Source organism: Lithobates pipiens, unplaced genomic scaffold (assembly GCF_037356315.1).
Source record: "Lithobates pipiens isolate NorthernLeopardFrog02 unplaced genomic scaffold, aLitPip1_a1.2 Scaffold_3, whole genome shotgun sequence".
Taxonomy (NCBI): domain Eukaryota; kingdom Metazoa; phylum Chordata; class Amphibia; order Anura; family Ranidae; genus Lithobates; species Lithobates pipiens.
In genome coordinates, this window is record NW_027507790.1 from 237420605 (window position 1) to 237443136 (window position 22532).

Sequence of the window (22532 nt, forward strand, 5' to 3'; positions counted from 1 at the left end):
CTTCTATTGCATGCAATACCACATGTGGCCAGAGGTGGGGGGCACCGGAGAGCCTCGGAAATACTCGGGGACATCTCGGCTGAACTTGGAAAGCCTCAGAAAGGCTCAGAAATACTCAGGAATGGAGTATTTCCACACCTCTGGCCAAATGCAGTACCGCACACCCCATTAGCTTGCAATCTGCTCATTTTGCGAGACAACGCTCGTAAACTCGAGTCAGAATAAAAAAAAAAAACTTGCTTGTCTTTAAAAACGCTCGTTAACTGTATTATTCGTAAACCAAGGTTCCACTGTACCTGTTTTTTTTTTTTCAGATATCTTGGTTAAAAGACCTTGCCATCTGTATTTTATAGTCACGAGCACTTACCTTGTTTGTAATGTACTGCTTTTGGGCAATCATAATGCCAGTCACTACACCAACCAAAAAGGGGCCATATCGACAGTAAGGTTTGGTGTAATACTCCACCCAGTAATTCATACGGGTCTGACTGTGAAAAAGAAGGATTTTTATAATGAGTAGATCACAGCCTATCTCCAGGCACATAGCTAAATACACCCATGTTCTGCACATATCCAAAAGTCAGTTAGGATGAAAAAAGATACTAGTCCATCTTGTACAGCCTATAAAAACGAAAAAAATACTGCGCTTATCTAAAAAAACAACCACCCAAAATTATTCTAAATATTTGAAGCCGCAATTATAATGATGTGATACACATCAGAGACAAATATAAAACAAAAAATATAACTGCGCTATCCCCCAAAAATGTTTCTTAAAAAATTATTTACATATATGATAACATGGACATATGATCCGCAGCAATGGTTCCTATATATATCAAAGCAAACGACAGCAATCCCTTAATCGAAAACAGTCACTATAAACCTCATATAAATAATGTTATAAATCAATAGCTGAACATAAATGCCTCAAATAGTTAAATCAAAAATCGTGATAATAAGGAATATAGATAATTACTATAAATAAAAACACATTGAATACCACCGTGAAATATCAGATAAATAAATAAATGAATTCATTAATAAATTCAGTAAAGTGCTTCAAGAATCGGATTGGATGACGGTGGGTTTGTTCGCTGAACTTTTCCGTACCATATAAGAGACTGGAGGGTTCAATCAGATTTGTCTGAAAAACTGACAGATGGACCTGATCAGTCAGCTCATTTAAAATGGGTCTAAAGCTTTTCAGCTGAAACGCATTGGCCTGGTATTGTTGTATTTCACATGCAGCCAATAAAGACTAATTATTATGGCTGTCACAGTGTAGCTGGCTCAATCTGACTTCTATATTGTTTTTTTGGAGTGTGGTGTTTTTTTTTTTCCCTTTTCAGTGAATGTAGGTTTAGATTCAAATGTCTGAAGCCCCCAAAATTCTAGACATACCAAAGAGAGAAAAATTGTAAATGTTATAGTTACCTTTCACCTGTTGGATAACGGATGGAAAGTTTTAAAAAGAAGGAAATCAAGGTGGTGATAACAGTAGATGTGATAAATATCAGCACCACTCCAGCAAACATAACATATTTAGCTCTGCAAAACACAAACACAGATCCAAATTTTATCAAACAGAACAAATGCTTCACCTCCCTGTCTGTTCAAAAGATGAACTCCAACAAATGTCTTCCAGGGGAATTCACTAATGCCCCGTACACACGATCAGACTTTCCACCAACCGTGGACTTTTGTTCGAAGGTTGTTGGCTCAAACTTGTCTTGTATAAACACGGTCACACAAATGTAGCCCAACAATTCCGAACGTAGGAACGCTGTGTTGTATAAGACGTACGACGAGCCGAGAAAAAGGAAGTTCCGTTTGATTCCGAGCACGCGTGAACTTTTGTGCGACGGACTAGGGTACACGCGATTGGACTTTCCACCAACAAAGTTTTGTTGGCGGGAAAATTTGAGAACCTGCTCTAAAACATTTGTTGGCAGAAAGTCCGACAGCAAATGTTTGATGGAGCGTACACATGGTCGGACTTTCCGACAACAAGCTCACATCCAACATTTCCCGTCGGAAAATCCGATTGTGTGTATGTGGTATAAGTGTGATAATATGGGTGATTCTCTAACTACCCGGCTACAACCAGTTTATAATTGTCTTTTTTTTTTTTAAATCCACCTTCCATTCTCCCAAATTAGCCATTGACCAGTTTTACATTTGTAAACTCCACTGAGCAGGACCCTCCTAACTCGTTTGCCTTGATTTGTATTTTAACTGTACTATTTGTCTTCCTATTGTACAGTGCTGCCCATACTGTTGCAGCTATATAAATCCTGTATTGTAAAAATAATAATAATAAATATACATACTCAGCAATCAACATTTGCTTGGGGGGGGGGGGGGGTGTTAAGTCACAAAATGGTTCACAGACATTGAGCCAAAGCTAAGCTGACGCTCTCAAATGTTCTAGCGCACCAAATGATCTATGTCATTCATTTCTATTCTATATCACTGGGGACCTCCCGACCCAGACCCCCATAATAACATATGCCTGAAGATATACTTACTTGACATACAGAAAAATGAGAAGAGGGGTTGTGAGATGGAACTGGAAATCATTTGAGAGGTACCAGGCCCAGCCGGTGCACTGAAATAAATGGTAGAGAGACACAGCAATCATTTTATATAAAGTGTTACTAGGCTGCGCAAAATAAAAGTTTGGCATTGTATCGCTCTCATATGTACAATTCATGTTGGCGTGTTGTATTGATTGGCCCCAGCTGTACATATATATAAGGTCAGCACCGCTGCTGTCACATTATTGATTGGGTTAATATCTGCTCCTTTGTTTCAAAAAGTATTAATGTAATAGACACTCATTCAAACCCATGCATGGAAGTTCTTTATTGTGCGATTAAATGATTGAGAAAGGGCAGGAATAAAATAGAAGGCAAAGAAAGAAGAAATAAGGGAGGGAGGCAATGGAAGGAAGGGAGAGAAATAATTATTTTTAATTCAATTGTATTATACTTCTTGATTTGGTTTACAAATTCGTAAGCTGACACTAATTTTTTTTTTTTTTTTAATAAAATTAATAAAAAAAAAATATATATTTATAATTCTTCATTTAGTTTCCAAGTTCTTAAGCTAATCCTAATTTACATTGTTCAATTTTATTTAGAGAGAGGAAATTATTATTTTTTATTCATTTTATTATATTTGTAATTCTTGATTTGGTTGACAAGTTCTTAAGCTGGACACAAATTGTATTATTATTTAGAGAGAGGGAAATATTTTTTTTAAATCAAATCCTTTTTATTATTTCAGACAAAACCACAAAAATAGAAATCACACCAAACCAAACCCCCCCCCCCCCCCACAAAAAAACACCCCCCTTCAACCCTGCCATCCCACCACCAGCCACTCACTCAGAGTATATAGGACACAGAAAAAAAAAAGAATAACAATATCCTGTATTATAAAGTACACAGTACCCATTGGTTGACATCATAGTCATAGATTGAAGCCATCTAGACCAGATAACATCAAATTTATTCAGGGAGTTCCTTAGGGAATATGTATGCTTTTCAAAGAGAATGTGGAGAGGTCCACTAAAGAGCAATCTGTCTACGAGAAATATTTTTTAAATAAATGTTATTATATTTATAATTCTTCGATTAGTTTACAAGTTCTTAAGCTAACCCTAATTCAAATTTTTTAATTTTTTACATGTTAAATGTGTCATTTCATTATTGTTACTAAGCACAGGATCCTGTATTCACTATATCTAGTCTCTCATAGTACACAGAACATGGAAATACAAGTATTTTAGTAACTACAAACTGCTACATATCTTTTCTCATCAGCAGTATATAGAAGTCTTGTGACTTCTATCAGTGTCTGGTTAAAGCTTGTAAGAGGAGTTTTCATTCTACCCTGACAGTTCTATGAGGCTGAAGGACCCCTGACCCTCTGTCTGGACAGTGCCGATTGGCCCTATGCTGATCACGTGCACTCTCCCAAGGAAAAAAAAAAACTCTGTAGCAATACACACCAAACTGAGCATGTGCAGAGTGCCTCCGAAGGCTCTGTACTATCGGGAGACATATTGGGGACAGTGGAAAAAGGGGAGGATAAAAGAAGACAGGATCAAACACCTTTATACACAATGCAGAGGGTTATCGCCTTAGGTTCCACAGTATAACGAGCATGCTTTACTGCATATATAGACTGATTTTACTGTTGTGGGTTAAGTAACACAATACCAGGCCAATTCTGTCACTTCTCACATACAGTGGGGCAAAAAATTATTTAGTCAGCCACCAATTGTGCAAGTTCTCCCACTTAAAAAGATGAGAGGCCTGTAATTATCATCATAGGTATACCTCAACTCTGAGAGACAAAATGTGGAAACAAATCCAGACATTCACATTGTCTGATTTTTTAAAGAATTTATTTGCAAATTATGGTGGAAAATAAGTATTTGGTCAATATGAAAAGTTCATCTCAATATTTTGTTATATATCCTCTGTTGGCGATGACAGAGGTCAAACGTTTTCTGTAAGTCTTCACAAGGTTGTCACACACTGTTGTTGGTATGTTGGCCCATTCCTCCATGCAGATCATCTCTAGAGCAGTAATGTTTTGGGGCTGTCTGGAGACTGGCTAGGCCACTCCAGGACCTTGAAATGCTTCTTACGAAGCCACTCGTTTGTTGCCCGGGTGGTGTGTTTGGGATCATTGTCATGCTGAATGACCCAGCCAGGTTTCATCTTCAATGCCCTTGCTGATGGGAGGAGGTTTGCACTCAAAATCTCTCAATACAGCCCCAAAGCATGATGTATCCACCCCCATGTTTCACAGTAGGTATGGTGTTCTTTGGTTGCAACTCAGCATTCTCGCGCCTCCAAACACGACGAGTTGTGTTTCTACCAAACAGTTCTACTTTGGTTTGGTTTGTTACGTTGGTCCCAGCTCTCTGCAGGTCATTCCCTAGTTCCCCCCGTGTGGTTCTGGGATTTTTGCTTACTGTTCTTGTGATCATTTTGACCCCACGGGGTGAGATCTTGTGTGGAGCCCCAGATAGAGGGAGATTATCAGTGGTCTTGTATGTGTTCCATTTTCGAATTATTGCTCTCACAGTTGATTTCTTCACACCAAGCTGCTTGTCTATTGCAGGTTCAGTCTTCCCAGCCTGGTGCAGGTCTACAATTTTGTTTCTGCTGTCCTTCAACAGCTCTTTGGTCTTCACCATAGTGGAGTTTGGAGTGTGACTGTTTGAGGTTGTGGACAGGTGTCTTTTATACAGATAACAAGTTCAAACAGGTGCCATTAATACAGGTAATGAGTGGAGGACAGAGGAGCCTCTTAACCACTTTCAGACCGGACCAATTTGCTGGTCAAAGACCAGACCACTTTTTGCGATTCGGCACTGCGTCGCTTTAACTGACAATTGCGCGGTCGTGCGACGTGGCTCCCAAACAAAATTGACGTCCTTTTTTTCCCACAAATAGAGCTTTCTTTTGGTGGTATTTGATCACCCCTGCGGTTTTTATTTTTTGCGCTATAAACAAAAATAGAGCGACAATTTTGAAAAAAACGCATTATTTTTTACTTTTTGTTATAATAAATATCCCCCAAAAATATATAAAAAAACTTTTTTTTCTCTCAGTTTAGGCCGATACGTATTCTTCTACATATTTTTGGTAAAAAAAATCGCAATAATCGATTATTGATTGGTTTGCGCAAAAGTTATAGCGTTTAAAAAATAGGGATAGTTTTATAGCATTTTTATTAATAATTTTTTATTATTTTTTTTTTTACTAGTAATGGCGGCGATCAGCGATTTTTATTGTGACTGCGACATTGTGGGGGACCCATCGGACATTTTTGACACATTTTTGGGACCATTGTCATTTATACAGTAATCACTGCTATATAAATGCTATATAAATGCAGTGATTCCTGTGTAAATGACACTGGCAGTGAAGGGGTTAACCAGTGGGTGGCAGTGTAGGGGTTAAGTGTTCCTAGGGATGTGTTACTAACTGTGGGGGGGTTGGGCTTTCATTTAGTGAACACTGATCTCTGCTCCAATCACATGGAGCAGAGATCAGCGTCACTAGTTGCTAGGCAGAATGGAGAAATGCTGTTTACTCGGCATTTCCTCCATTCGGCCGCTCCGTGAGACGATCGCGGGGATGCCCGCGGCGACCGAGTCCGCGGGTCCCGCGACCGGACTCACGGGGGTCCCGACCAGCGCGGGAGCGTGCCGCCGGTGGCGCGCTCCCAATGGCAGGGCGGCATTCAATATTGGACGTACCTGTACGCCAATATGCCTGCCCGTGCCATTCTGTCGACGTACATCGTCGTGCGCTGGTCGGGAAGTGGTTAAAGAAGAAGATACAGGTCTGTGAGAGCCAGAAATCTTGCTTGTTTGTAGGTGACCAAATACTTATTTTCTACCATAATTTGCAAATAAATTCTTTCAAAAATCAGACAATGTGATTGTCTGGATTTGTTTCCACATTTTGTGTCTCTCATAGTTGAGGTATACCTATGGTGACAATTACAAGCCTCTTTCATCTTTTTAAGTGGGAGAACTTGCACAATTGGTGGCTGACTAAATAATTTTTTGCCCCACTGTACATGTAAAAATCTCAATCTTTTTTGCTAGAAAATTATTTAAAATCCCCAAACATTATATATATATTTTTTTAAGCTAAGGAAATAGAAAATAACACAGCAATTTTTCAAAAGCAATTTTCTTTGTAAAAAATACACTTTCATGAATTTTAGTGAACACGCACACTATAATTAATACCCATTTTTTGTTTTTGTAAAATATAAAAGATGAAGTTACAACGAGTAAATAGATACTTAACATGTCACACTTTAAAATTGTGTATGCCTGTGGAATGGCGCCAAACTACGGTACCTAAAACTTTCCGTGGACTCGATGACACGATCGCGGCAAGGAGAGTAGTGATGGACGAACTTCCGACGGGACGTTTCGCGAACGCGAAACGCGAACGGACCCAAACGTTCGCGAAACCGAACGTTCGCCGCGGGCCCCATTGACTTCAATGGGAGGCGAACTTTGCAAACCTTCATGTCGAATTTGCGGCCACGTGGTAATTATTAGGGGGTAAAACGTAGTCCCACCATCTGGACAATGACATAATACATGTATGAGGTGAATTTGGGATCGATAACTACAAGCATTTTTATTTTATTTGGGAAATTGTTCTAACAATTCAGGACTATGGAGCTAATGAAGGCAATGGAGGAGAGGGAAGGTCAGGGACCAGGGTAGGCAAAGAAGAGGGTGCAGGAGATGATCACCAGCAGCGTGACATACCGGAATGACACATGCACCGTGATAGAGGCATCTGACAGCAGCACCGTAATACAGAGCACTGACAGCAGCACCGTGACATACAGCGCTGACAGCAGCACCGTGACATACAGCGCTGACAGCAGCACCGTGACATACAGCGCTGACAGCAGCACCGTGACATACAGCGCTGACAGCAGCACCGTGACATACAGCGCTGACAGCAGCACCGTGACATACAGCGCTGACAGCAGCACCGTGACATACAGCGCTGACAGCAGCACCGTGACATACAGCGCTGACAGCAGCACCGTGACATACAGCGCTGACAGCAGCACCGTGACATACAGCGCTGACAGCAGCACCGTGACATACAGCGCTGACAGCAGCACCGTGACATACAGCACTGACAGCAGCACCGTAAGCAGCCCCAGGAGGAAGTCAGCACAGCACAGGGATGGTGTGATCCCCTCATAATAAGAACCCCCAGGAGGAAGTCAGCACAGCACAGGGATAGTGTGATCCCTTCATAATAAGAACCCCCAGGAGGAAGTCAGCACAGCACAGGGATATCATAAGCAGCCCCAGTAGAAATATGACACCGCTCAACCTCTTCAAAGAGGAGGGTAGGGGCATATAGTACGGTGTGCTTTTTTGGGTCAAGGAAGTGAGCCAAATGAATTAAGAAGGTCTGTGTGCTTGATTAAAAAAATAGTTTATAGACATATACATGGTCTACTGGTCACATGTGTTGAATTCCTCCGAGATCCATGCCTCATTCATTTTTAGAAATGTGAGGTAGTTAACACTGTGGTGAGCTAGGCGAGTACGCTTATCGGTCACAATCCCCCCTGCTGCGCTGAACGTCCTTTCGGACAGGACACTGGATGAGGGGCAAGCCAACAGTTCGATTGCAAATTGGGCAAGCTCTGGCCAGAGGTCAAGCCTGCCCACCCAGTAGTCTAGGGGTTCATCACTCCTCAGAGCGTCCACATCGGCCGTTAACCCAATGTAGTCGGACACCTGACGGTCTAGGCGTTCCCTGATGCTGGATCCGGATGACACCTGTCGATGGGTCGGCTGAAAGAATGACCTCATATCCGAAGTCACCAACACATCTTCAAACCGGCCTCTTCTTGCAGGCGCTGTTGGATTGGTACCCGCAAATCCTTCTCTGGGAGTGGGAATTGCTCCTCTGCCAGCGCACGCAAAAGCAGAATGCAGCATTTCTCGAAGCAAGGCCTGGAAGTGCTGCATTCTGACAGCCCTCTGCGACGGCGGTAACATTTCCGCCATTTTGTGTTTGTACCGGGGGGTCTAAGTACGTTGCCACCCAGTACTGGTCCTTGACCCTCATGCTTTTTATACGGGGGTCCCTATTAAAACACTGGAGCATGAAGGCCCCCATTTGCACTAAAGTGGAAGCGGTGTGGTGGCCTGGCTCCTGCTCATCATCCAGGATAATGTCGTCCTCTTCATTCTCCTCTCCCCATCCTCGCACAACAGGGATCCCAGAAAGGTTTAAAGCATGCTCTTCTTGCTCCTGCTCATCCGCCCCGGCACCATCCTCCTCTGACTCCTCATCAGACTCCTGTTGTTGACTTGTCTCAGATAGAGTAGCCCCCCCTGGGAATTCATCCAGCATTGCGACTTCCTCATCTTCCCGCTCCTGCTCCTCCACAGCCTGATCAATGACACGACGCAATGCACGCTCCAGAAAGAAGGCATAAGGTACCATGTCACTGATGGCGCCATGGCTGCGACTGACCAGTTTGGTGATCTCCTCAAATGGCCGCAGAAGTCTGCATGTGTCGCGCATGAGCAGCCACTGGCGCGGTGAAAAAAAACCCAGCTCCCCAGAACCGTTTCTTTCGCAGAGTTCATACAGGTAGACGTTAACTGCACGTTTCTGCTGGAGCAGCCTATCAAGCATATAGAAGGTTGAGTTCCATCGCGTCGGGCAATCGCAAATAAGACGTCTGACCGGCAGATGGTGTCGCCGCTGAATGTCAGCAAGGCGAGCCATGGCCGTGTAAGATCTTCTGAAATGGGCCGAGATTTTCCTTGCCTGCCGCAAGATGTCCTGGACCCCAGGGTATTTGACAAGGAATCGCTGCACGACCAAGTTTAAGACGTGTGCCATGCACGGCACGTGCGTGATTTTGCCCTGTTTCAATGCGCTAAGCAGATTGGCACCGTTGTCACACACCACTTTACCAACTGTCAAATTGAGCGGTGTTAGCCACTCATCTGCCTGTGAACGCAAAGCTGAAAGGAGTGCCGGGCCAGTGTGGCTCTTTGCTTCCAGGCACAACAGACGCAGCACGGCATGGCAACGTCTCACCTGGCATGTGGAATAGGTTCTGGGGAGCTTGGGCGGTGCAGTGGAAGAGACGCTAGCAGCGGAAAAGGAGGAGGCAGCTGAGGAGGAGAGGGAGGAGGATGGAGTAGGAGGAGGAGAAGAAGAGTCAGGCCTGCATGCAATCCGTGGCGGTAAAACCAAATCTACACGGGTGCCACGGGTTACATGCTTGACGGCCGTCAGAAGGTTCACCCAGTGGGCAGTAAAACTGATATACCTTCCCTGCCCGTGTTTGCTAGACCACGTGTCTGTGGTCAGATGTATCTTGGCACCGACACTGTGTGCCAGAGATACATTCACTTGCCGCTGAACATGGCCATATAGCTCTGGGATGCCCTTCTCTGAGAAATACTTCCTTCCTGGGACCTTCCATTGTGGTGTTCCAATGGCCACAAATTTGCGAAAGGCCTCCGAGTCCACCAGTTTATATGGCAGTAGTTGGCGGGCTATGAGTTCTGACAAGCCAGCCGCCAACCGTTGGGCAAGAGGGTTATCCGGCGTCATCATTTTTTTACGCTCAAACATTAGGCCCACGGAAGCCTGCCTTTTTGCAGAAAAATGTGAGCTTGGCGTGATGGAAGGTGGAGTGGAGGACAATTGTGAGGAGAGAGGAGAAGGAGAAGTAGAAGACGAGGCTGGACGGTGAGAGCCTGCAGTGTGGCTTTGTGTGTTCCGTTGCTCCCACTGGGCTCGGTGATGGCTGCTCATGTGCCTTCTTAAGGCGGTCGTCCCTAGGTGAGTATTGGGCTTACCGCGACTAACGCGTTGACTGCAAAGATTGCAGATGGCAACGCTATTGTCAGCAGCGGACACGTTAAAAAAAGCCCACACTGCGGAGCCATGTGCCGGTGTCCTGGGAGCGCCAGATGTGACCGTACATGGTCGATGACTCGCTCCTGATACATTTGCAGTCTGCTTTGTCCCTGCTGTGCAATGTAAGTCATTGCTGCTTCTCCTCCCTATCTGCTGGTCCATATCTCCCTCTGAACTCCCCTCCTCTTCCTCTCTTGTGGGCACCCACGTGACATCACTAGACACGTCATCATCAACGTCACCTTCCCCACCGCTATAAGTAGAGATCTCGGAGTAGGCAGCAACACCGGGGACCAACCTCCTCCTTGGGCTGATCTGGGTACTGGCGTCAGACTGCTGAGTAGCGCTTGTTGCTACCTCCTCTTCCTGATCCAATACCAAGAGTGGCTGCGCATCAGAAATGTCCTCTTGATATGGATCGGAAAATAATTCCAGTGACTCAAGCGGAAGGTATGTGGTGGTGGTGGTGGTGGTCGTGTTGTTGGTGGTAGTGTCTTTGGGGGTGCACATAGCAGAGAGTGAAGAAGAGGGTGCAGATCGAGAGGATGAGGAGGGTGCAGAAGAGTAAGGCTGAGCGAGCCACTCAACCAAGTCTGGTGCATCCTTTAAAGTAATTGAACGCACCTTCTGCAACTTCCCACTTTGGCTCAAGCCTGTTGCTCCTGCCCTACCCCTACCACCCCTGCGGAAGGGCCTGCCTCTTCCTCTGCCTGTCATTTTTTAAATGACCCTGTGACAAAACTCTTAGTCCCTATACCGCTGAAGGACTGCTGCAGTATAGGTGAGCGGTCAGCAGTGGTGCACGTCAACCCTATCTATTGTGGACCTATAGCGGTCCTTACAGAACAGCAGACTGTACCGCACTCAAGCCTATGTACCGTAGCACCCTATACCAAGTTACCAGTCCTTATAAGAACTTTTGTGGACCAAGCAGGTTGTGTATTAGTGTTTAGCAGACTGTACGTCAGTCCCTATACCGCTGAAGGACTGCTGCAGTATAGGGCAGCGGTCAGCAGTGGTGCACGTCAACCCTATCTATTGTGGACCGATAGCGGTCCTTACAGAACAGCAGACTGTACCGCACTCAAGCCTATGTACCGTAGCACCCTATACCAAGTTACCAGTCCTTATAAGAACTTTTGTGGAACAAGCAGGTTGTGTGTTAGTGATTAGCAGACTGTACGTCAGTCCCTATACCGCTGAAGGACTGCTGCAGTATAGGTGAGCGGTCAGCAGTGGTGCACGTCAACCCTATCTATTGTGGACCGATAGCGGTCCTTACAGAACAGCAGACTGTACCGCACTCAAGCCTATGTACCGTAGCACCCTATACCAAGTTACCAGTCCTTATAAGAACTTTTGTGGACCAAGCAGGTTGTGTATTAGTGTTTAGCAGACTGTACGTCAGTCCCTATACCGCTGAAGGACTGCTGCAGTATAGGGCAGCGGTCAGCAGTGGTGCACGTCAACCCTATCTATTGTGGACCGATAGCGGTCCTTACAGAACAGCAGACTGTACCGCACTCAAGCCTATGTACCGTAGCACCCTATACCAAGTTACCAGTCCTTATAAGAACTTTTGTGGAACAAGCAGGTTGTGTGTTAGTGATTAGCAGACTGTACGTCAGTCCCTATACCGCTGAAGGACTGCTGCAGTATAGGTGAGCGGTCAGCAGTGGTGCACGTCAACCCTATCTATTGTGGACCTATAGCGGTCCTTACAGAACAGCAGACTGTACCGCACTCAAGCCTATGTACCGTAGCACCCTATACCAAGTTACCAGTCCTTATAAGAACTTTTGTGGACCAAGCAGGTTGTGTATTAGTGTTTAGCAGACTGTACGTCAGTCCCTATACCGCTGAAGGACTGCTGCAGTATAGGGCAGCGGTCAGCAGTGGTGCACGTCAACCCTATCTATTGTGGACCGATAGCGGTCCTTACAGAACAGCAGACTGTACCGCACTCAAGCCTATGTACCGTAGCACCCTATACCAAGTTACCAGTCCTTATAAGAACTTTTGTGGAACAAGCAGGTTGTGTGTTAGTGATTAGCAGACTGTACGTCAGTCCCTATACCGCTGAAGGACTGCTGCAGTATAGGTGAGCGGTCAGCAGTGGTGCACGTCAACCCTATCTATTGTGGACCTATAGCGGTCCTTACAGAACAGCAGACTGTACCGCACTCAAGCCTATGTACCGTAGCACCCTATACCAAGTTACCAGTCCTTATAAGAACTTTTGTGGACCAAGCAGGTTGTGTATTAGTGTTTAGCAGACTGTACGTCAGTCCCTATACCGCTGAAGGACTGCTGCAGTATAGGGCAGCGGTCAGCAGTGGTGCACGTCAACCCTATCTATTGTGGACCGATAGCGGTCCTTACAGAACAGCAGACTGTACCGCACTCAAGCCTATGTACCGTAGCACCCTATACCAAGTTACCAGTCCTTATAAGAACTTTTGTGGAACAAGCAGGTTGTGTGTTAGTGATTAGCAGACTGTACGTCAGTCCCTATACCGCTGAAGGACTGCTGCAGTATAGGTGAGCGGTCAGCAGTGGTGCACGTCAACCCTATCTATTGTGGACCGATAGCGGTCCTTACAGAACAGCAGACTGTACCGCACTCAAGCCTATGTACCGTAGCACCCTATACCAAGTTACCAGTCCTTATAAGAACTTTTGTGGACCAAGCAGGTTGTGTATTAGTGTTTAGCAGACTGTACGTCAGTCCCTATACCGCTGAAGGACTGCTGCAGTATAGGGCAGCGGTCAGCAGTGGTGCACGTCAACCCTATCTATTGTGGACCGATAGCGGTCCTTAGAGAACAGCAGACTGTACCGCACTCAAGCCTATGTACCGTAGCACCCTATACCAAGTTACCAGTCCTTATAAGAACTTTTGTGGAACAAGCAGGTTGTGTGTTAGTGATTAGCAGACTGTACGTCAGTCCCTATACCGCTGAAGGACTGCTGCAGTATAGGTGAGCGGTCAGCAGTGGTGCACGTCAACCCTATCTATTGTGGACCGATAGCGGTCCTTACAGAACAGCAGACTGTACCGCACTCAAGCCTATGTACCGTAGCACCCTATACCAAGTTACCAGTCCTTATAAGAACTTTTGTGGACCAAGCAGGTTGTGTATTAGTGTTTAGCAGACTGTACGTCAGTCCCTATACCGCTGAAGGACTGCTGCAGTATAGGGCAGCGGTCAGCAGTGGTGCACGTCAACCCTATCTATTGTGGACCGATAGCGGTCCTTACAGAACAGCAGACTGTACCGCACTCAAGCCTATGTACCGTAGCACCCTATACCAAGTTACCAGTCCTTATAAGAACTTTTGTGGAACAAGCAGGTTGTGTGTTAGTGATTAGCAGACTGTACGTCAGTCCCTATACCGCTGAAGGACTGCTGCAGTATAGGGCAGCGGTCAGCAGTGGTGCACGTCAACCCTATCTATTGTGGACCGATAGCGGTCCTTACAGAACAGCAGACTGTACCGCACTCAAGCCTATGTACCGTAGCACCCTATACCAAGTTACCAGTCCTTATAAGAACTTTTGTGGAACAAGTGAGTTGTGAATGTTTAGCAGACTGCAGCAGAAGGGCAGCAGTCAAGTATAATATCCTTTCTATATTTGGAAGAAAGAATATTATACATGTACAAGCCTATTACTGTACCACTGATACCAGTCCTGAAAAGAACCTTTGTGGAACTAATAATAACAGCAAGTCTTTAAAATTACCCTCACTGCCTGACAACACTGCTTCCTTCCTGTCCCTATACAAATTGGCAAAAAAAGAGAACGATTAGTGGTTACTGGAACAGCTCTTTTGTGGACCTTGATAGTAACAGCTAATGATGATGATGATGATGATGATGATGAAAGACTAATCTGGCTGTCCCTGTAGCATACACCGTCCTTTCCCTTTCTCTAAACTAACAAAAGACACTCAGGCTGCTGCAAGAATCAGCAGCACAGCAAACCTATCAACACCTAACACCTATACCAGTCCTGAAAAGAACTTTTGTGTACCAAATAGCTAGTGGTTTATCTCTCCCTACTCCACACAGGAACCTGTCCCTATCGTAACAGAAGAAAGAATGTAAAATGGCCACCGGATCGGGTGTATTTATAGGTTAGGGGGAATGTACAAGTGTCCATGTGCTGTCATGTCTCAATTGGCTGTCCTGTATCACATGATAAACGTGTCACCAAAGGTTAAAGTTCTTGTATACATTAAACACGTAAGTCCGCCGCGGCGAACGACGGAAAAAGGCGTTCGAACGTGCGGACCGCGAATGTCGGAAATTCGCCGCGAAACGACCGCCGGGCGAACCGTTCGGCCATCACTAAAGGAGAGGCAGAACAGGGAGCTGCCTATGTAAACAAGGGATTTTCCTATTCTACCTAGTGACATGACAGGGATCTACTGCTTCCTGTCATCGGGAGCGGTGATCTCTGTCATGTACTAGGTAGCCCATCCCCCCTACAGTAAGAACACAATGAGGGAACACAGTTAACCCCTTGATCGCCCCCTAGTGTTTAACCCTTTCCCTGCCAGTGACATTTATACAGTAATCAGTGGCTATTTTTAACTCGCTGTAAAAAATGTCAGTGGTCTCAAAAAAGTGTCAAAAGTGTGGCAGTCCCGATAAAAATCTCAGATCACCCCCATTAGTAGTGAAAAAAAAAAAAAGGAATAATAAAAATGCCATAAATATATACCCTATTTTGTAGACGCTATAACTTGTGTGCAAACCAATCAATATACACTTATTGATTTTTTTTTTTTTTACCAAAAAATTTGTAGTAGAATATATATCGGCCTAAAGTGAGGAAGTTTTTGTATATATTTTTGGGGGATATTTAACATGGCAAAAGTGAAAAAATATATTTGTATCCAAAATTGTCTCTGTTTATGTTTATAGCGCAAAAAATAAAAACCGCAGAGGTGATCAAATACCACCAAAAGAAATCTCTATTTATGGGGAAAAAAAGGACATAGATTTAATTTGGGTACAATGTCGCACGACCTCGCAATTGTCAGTTAAAGCGACGCAGTGCCGTATCGCAAAAAATGCTCTGGTCATTAAGGGGGAAATATATTCCGGGGCTGAAGTGGTTAATGTAATTTTCTTTCTTTCTTTATGTCAGTTTTGCTGCAGCAGGTTCTATACAATATTCTATAATTGAAAACCAAACTTTTTGTACAAGCTTTTGGAGTCACTTAATTTTAATGGGGTGTGATGGACAGACCCCCAGGTTTTTATTCTGTATGTTGTCACGCTGGTATGTTGGTTCTCCTAACGTTTTTTAATGTTAATGTCTTTTGTTTTGCGCATCAAGGTATTTGGGTAAAACTGCGTAGGTTGAGAATTTTAATAAATAAATAAATAAATAAATAAAATACACAGTACAGATGTGACACTTTACAAGCAGACTAAGGGGACCTTCCAGGCACTATATTTAAAGCAATTTTTAATTTCTATTGTTTTACATTAAAGTGATTGTAAAGGTACTAACCTGCCCTGTGCAAGGGTTTTGCACAGAGCAGCCCAATACTCCACTTCTGGGGTGCCCTGCCAGCTCTCCCGGCTTCTCCTCCTCATCAGGTGCCCCCACGGAAAGCCTTTTTCCATGGGGGCAACTGTGTGGGCACGCTCCCGTGTCCTGCTGCTGAGTCCATTGACACAGCTGTCAGCCAAATCCGGTCACACAGGAGCCCCCCGTCACTGGATTTTGGATGACAGCCGTGGGAGCCTATGGCTCCTGCTGCTATAAATCTGTTCACTGAGGAGAGAGGCAACGGCGGGAGCCGATGGGCTTGCCCTCATCGCTGGATTGGATCAGGTTCAGGTAGGAAGAGGGGGGGGGGGTCTGGGGGGCAGCTGCAGCAAAGAAGTTTTTTCACCTTAATGCATAGAATGCATTAAGGTGAAAAACCTTGAGACTTTACAATCACTTTAAGCATCTTTAAAAATGTTTTTTTTTAACCACTTCCCTACCTCCTGCCATACATATACTGCGGCAAGGCGGTCCTATTGCACAAAATCACGTACCTGTTCGTGATTTTGTCAATAGCCACTGGGGGGAGCCAATCAGTGGGCAATCGCTCCCCACAGAGACAGAAACGCCGGTCTGCTGATGTAAACAAGGCAGTGCAAGAGTGTCCATGCAGTGAGCACATCCCCCCACACAGTTAGAAACACACTGAGGGAACACTGTTAACCATTTGATCGCCCCTCGATGTTAATCCCTTCCCTGCCAGTGTCATTTATACTGTATCAGTGCATATTTTTAGCACTGATCACTGTATTAGTGTCACTGGTTCCCTATAAAGTGTAAAAAATTTCAGCTTGGTGTCCGATCTGTCCGCCACAATGTCGTAAACCCACTAAAAATTGCTGATAACCGCCATTACATATAAAAAAATAAATAAATAAATAAAAATGCCATAAAAATATCCCCTATTTTGTAGACGCTATAACTTTCTTGCAAACCAATCTATATACACTTATTGGGATTTTTTTTTTACCAAAAATATTTATATAATTTTTAATGTTTTTTTATTAGCTATGTATTAAACAGGAGGTGAAAAAAAACTGTTTTTTTATTTTCAAAATTGTAAAAAAAATTAGTTTATAGCACAAAAAACAAAAACCGCAGGAGGTGATCAAATACCACCAAAAGAAAGCTTTATTTGTGGGGAAAAAAAAGGACAGTAAAACCTTGGTTTGAGAGTGTTTTGCAAGACAAGCAACATTTTTTTTATATATTTTGACTTGATATATAAGCGATGTCTTGATATACAAGTAGAGTCATATCACAACTGAGTATAAGAGAGAAGAGAGGCGCCTCTAAGTGTAGCAATATGGTTACATTTAACGAAGGTACAACATTTAGCAACGTATTACTACACTTAGAGGCGCCTCTCTTCTCTTTTATACTCTGGAGCTTCTGCTGGATTTTGCTTCTAATCACCTTGTGGAGGCTTCCATTTGTATGTATGAATAAATGGTGGTGGAACGAATCATTTGAGTTTCCATTATTTCTTATGGGGAAATTCACTTTTTATATACAAGTGCTTTGGATTACAAGAATGCTTCCAGGATGAATTATGCTTGCAATCCAAAGTTTTACTGTAAATTGTATTTGGGTACAGCGTCGCACGACAACGCAATTGTCAGAGTAACGCAATGCCGTATCACAAAAATGGCCTGGTCATTAAGGGGGTAAAATCTTCTGGGGGGGGGCGGAAGTGGTTAATTTTCGCTTTGGTACATGTCCCAAGGGCAGCACCGGGGGCCCCCATACCCTTTTTATGGCCAATAAGGTGTAATCCTAGACTCTGACTTGTCATTTCAGCCTCAAATACAATCGTTGTCAAAAGTCTGTAGAATTCACCTCCATAACATCTCTAAAATTTGCCCCTTTTAAAAAATGAAACCACCGAGCTCCTCATTCACTCCCTTGTTGTCTCTCGCCTTGACTATTGCAACTCCCTTCTCATTGGCCTGCCTCTCCATAGGCTATCCCCTCTTCAGTCTATCATGAATGCTGCTGCCAGACTTATCCACCTTACCAACCGCTCAGTATCTGCCAACCCTCTCCTCCAATCCCTACACTGGCTCCCAATCACCCAGCAAATTAAATTCAAAATACTAACAACAACATACAAAGCCATTCACTACTCTGCCCCCAATCTTGTCTCCAAATATCACCCAAATCATCCTCTCTGCTCTTCTCAAGACCTACTGCTCTCAAGCTCTCTCGTCTCCTCCTCCCATGCTCGTCTCCAGGATTTCTCCAGAGCCTCTCCCATCCTCTGGAACTCGCTACCTACTCTTGCTACCTTCAGGCGATCCCTGAAAACTCATCTCTTCAGGAAAGCCTATCACGTCTCCAACTAATCTCCTACCACTTCCAACAGCTCATTCCCCACAGTTACAACCTTTTGTACCACCTGCCTCACCCTATTAGATTGTAAGCTCTTCTGAGCAGGGCCCTCTTAATCCTCTTGTATTTTATCGTATTTTAACTATATTGTTTGCCTTTTATATTGTAAAGCGCTGCGTAAACTGTTGGCGCTATATAAATCCTGTATAATAAAATAATAATAATAATAACTTGCATATAAGCCTGCATAATGGACACTTTTGGTTTTTACAAGTTCGGGTCCTATAGACTTCAATGGGGTTCAGGGTTTGGGTCCGAACTTTTGTGATGTTTTGGCATGAACTGAACCGGGGTGGGCCAACTCTACTGACATATACCTGTGTACAGCCGCATCTTTTAATTGCTGTCTATGGTGGCTGTACCAGGCAGCTGTGAGTTCCAGGGTATTTTTTTATACAGGTTCTGAACACTCGTGGACCCGGCACATCCCCTTTACAAGCATGTGCATGAGCACATAAAGAAAGGTATTTAAATAAAAGTAAAACTTACAGAATCTGAAACGGACACAAAATTGGTAATCAGTAAAACGTTTGCCCACCACACACGGTTACAGCTGTCCCACTGATGCTTGGGGAGTTCCCAGAATACGCCCCACTGAACCAACGAGATAAGAGCAATAGAGAGAGGGATGGAAGCAAGGTGGAGAGGTTGTATCCTGATGTACAAAAAAAGAAAAAAAATCATTAATTACAGAATAAAACTTTTATGAAATGATGTAGACTACAAATAAAGGGAAATTCTATTCTTTTTTTTTTTTCAGTGTGAATTTAGATTATGAGGGGTTAGTTCAGCTTTAACAAAAAACTGCCAATGCAGGTAAGGGGTGCCGACGTATAAAAACAAACTGTGCAGCTTTCATTAACCGCTTCCTCACCAGAGCGCTTTTTGCGATTCGGCACTGTGTCGCTTTAACTGACAATTGCGCGATCGTGCGACGTTGCATCCAAACAAAATTTACGTTCTTTTTTTCCCCACAAATAGAGCTTTTTTTTGTGGTATTTGATCACCTCTGCGGTTTTTATTTTTTGCGCTATAAACAAAAAAACAGCGACAATTTTTTTTAAAAACGCAATATTTTTTACTTTATGCTATAATAAATATCCAACAAAAATATATAAAAGGCCGATATGTATTCTTTTACATATTTTTGGTAAACAAAATCCCAATAAGCGTATATTGATTGGTTAGCACAAAAGTTATAGCGTCTACAAAATAGGGGATAGTTTTTATGGCATTTTTATTTTTAATTTTTTTTTTAGATTAGTAATGGCGGCGATCTGCGATTTTTATTGGGACTGTGACATTATGGCGGACACATCGGACACTTTTGACACTATTTTGGGACCATTGTTATTTATACAGCGATCAGTGCTATAAAAATGCACTTACTGTGTAAATGACACGGGAGGGAAGGGGTTAACACTGGGGCGATGAAGGGGTTAAGTGTGTCCTAGGGGGTGATTATAACTGTGGGGGGGTGGGCTTCAAGTCACATGACAGCGATCACTGCTCCCAATGACACAAGGTAGAGTGGGGAAATGCCTTGTTTACATAGGTACTTCCCCATTCTGAGGCTCCGTGACACGATCACCGGGAAACTGGTGGACTCTATGTGCACGGTTGCGCTGTATGCATGGCCCGCTATCCCAGCCTCTTAAAGGGGACATACAGGTACACCCATTTGCCCACCCCTGCCATTGTGCATTGGCGTGCAGCGGTCGGCAAGTGGTTAATAACCACTTGCCGACCACCCACATATACTGTGGCTGGGCGGCGGCTCTGTTCCAGATCACGTACCCAGCACGTGATCTGACACTTCTGGGTCTGGGGGCCCGATCCCACTGTGATCACACACAGCAGGAGCCCAGCGGCGGGTATGACAGACTCAATGTCTGCCGACATCCACTGATTAGACAGTACACAGGCAGAACAGCAATCTTCCTATGTAAACAAGGCAGATTACCATACTGTCAGAAGGGAAAGTATTGATCCGGTATCTCTGCAAAGAAGGAACATGGATCAATGCCTTTCCCTAGTCAAAGCACCTCCCCCACAGTGAGAAAGCACAGGATAGGCACACGCTAACCCTTTGATCGCCCCAGATGTTAACCCCTTCCCAACCAGTGTCATTAGCAGCAGTGGTTTGTCCATATGGGGTGCAGGGGTGCTCCCCCCAATCCATGCCCCTAATCTACATGCAGGGCACCGGACGCATGGATTCCAATGTTTTTTTTTTTTTTTAGAAGCATGTGATTAGAGCCGGAGGCTCTAATTGGCTTAAAAAAGGGGTGGGCTCGGGGCACAGAGCACTGCGCCCCAAACCCACCCTGTTGTGTGACATTAACATATTAATATTTGTTAATGTCGTCTTGATTCTCCTACTGGCCTATCCCAGCTCAGAAAGTGGGTCCTGAGACCCGATTGGCCGAGAGGAGATGCAATCCTATTGGCCGCCGATGAGGAGGAGGGAGGAGTCGCAGGGGAAGCCGCGCCGCCATGAAGCCAAGGAAGGAGGACACGTAGGGTGAAGCCCTAGATGGGGTAAGTGCAGTAGGACCGACCGACCGCGGGGGTATATATTTGCCAAAAATATACTACCAGCCACCACTGGTCATTAGTACAGTGACAGTGCATATTTTTAGCACTGATGACTGTATTAGTGTCACTGTTCCCCAAAAAGTGTCAGTTACTGTCTGATTTGTAGTCCCACTATAAGTCACTGATAACTGCCATTACTAGTAAAAACAATAAAGTAAAATAAAAAATAAAAATAAAAAATATCCCATAGTTTGTAGATGCTGTAACTTTTGTGCAAACCAATGTACACTTATTGGGATTTTTTACCAAAAATATGTAGCAGAATGCATATTGGCCTAAATTGATGAAAAAAAATCGGATTTGGGTATGTAGAAGAAAGTAAAAAAAAAAAAAATTATATATACTAAACTAAAATAAAAACGGAAGAGGTGATCAAATACACCCCCCCCCCCCCCACAAAAAAAGGGAGCTCTATTTGTGGGGAGAAAAAAAGGACAAAAATTTGATTTGGGTACAGTTTTCACACGACCACGCAATTGTCAGTTAAAATAACGCAGTGCCGTATCGCAAAAAATGCCTGGTCATGAAGGGTTTGGCAAATCTTTTAGAGGTCAAGTGGTTAAAGTTAGATAATGCCTTAGCTATAGCTGTAGGTCATTTACGAACCTCCTGAAGCCTGGCCCAAAAACTTCCAGAAATGGCATCCTTCCATCCTGCCCTGTTGCTAGAACGTTGCTAAGATATTCCCAACCATTATTGTTTACTGCAACCATCAGAGGACCGAGCTTTTAAATCCCAGCACATGTGAGGTCCATCTTCTTTATTGCAGCATTGCTGAGCTCAGAGCTACTGCAACAGGGGACAGAGAGAGCGCATGCAAGGGAGGTTTTAAATCGGCTGGGAGTGTCTTATGCCGCGTACACACGTATCAGACTATCCGGTGGACTCATGCCGCGTACACACGTAGCGGTCTATCCGGCGGACTTTCCGCCGGACTGTCCGCCGGACTTTCCGAACGGGCTACTTGCCCACACACGGCACTTTTTCTGCGGACTAATACGGCGTACTAAGTCCGCTGGACTATCCGCCGTACTTTTGAAATGAACGGACTTGCCCACACACGCGGAGGAAAGTCCGCTCATTTCAGCCTAGGTAGGCTGGGCCCGCGAAGGAGACGTCGCTGGCCCCGCCACCTGGTATGGACTTAAAGGGGAACCCCAACGCAGAAAAATTCGGCGTGGGGTTCCCCCCAGGTCCACATCAGACCCTTGTCCGAGCACGCTACCCGGCCGGCCAGGAAAGGGGGGGAGAGTGAGCGCCCCCCCTCCTGAGCCGTACCAGACCGCGTGCCCTCAACATGGGGGGGTGCCGCGTGGCCCCCCCACCCCAAAGCACCTTGTCCCCATGTTGATGAGGACAAGGGCCTCTTCCTGACAACCCTGGCCGTTGGTTGTCAGGGTCTGCGGGCGGGGGGCTTATCGGAATCCGGGAGCCCCCTTTAATAAGGGGGCCCCTGGATCCCGGCCCCCCACCCTATGTGAATGAGTATGGGGTACAAT

General features: G+C 44.7%; 1 protein-coding gene across 1 annotated transcript in view; it reads right to left on the reverse strand.

Annotated features, from left to right (window-relative positions):
• The window catches only part of LOC143941032 (O-acyltransferase like protein-like), a 121530-nt gene that overhangs the window by 26112 nt on the left and 72886 nt on the right, over positions 1-22532 (reverse strand). Inside the window, exons 9-12 of the mRNA XM_077462914.1 lie at positions 18925-19090; positions 2532-2611; positions 1438-1551; positions 368-488 (exon numbers count right to left, since the gene is read on the reverse strand). Coding sequence (XP_077319040.1) covers positions 368-488; positions 1438-1551; positions 2532-2611; positions 18925-19090 — 481 coding nt within the window. The remainder of the gene's footprint in view (positions 1-367; positions 489-1437; positions 1552-2531; positions 2612-18924; positions 19091-22532) is intronic.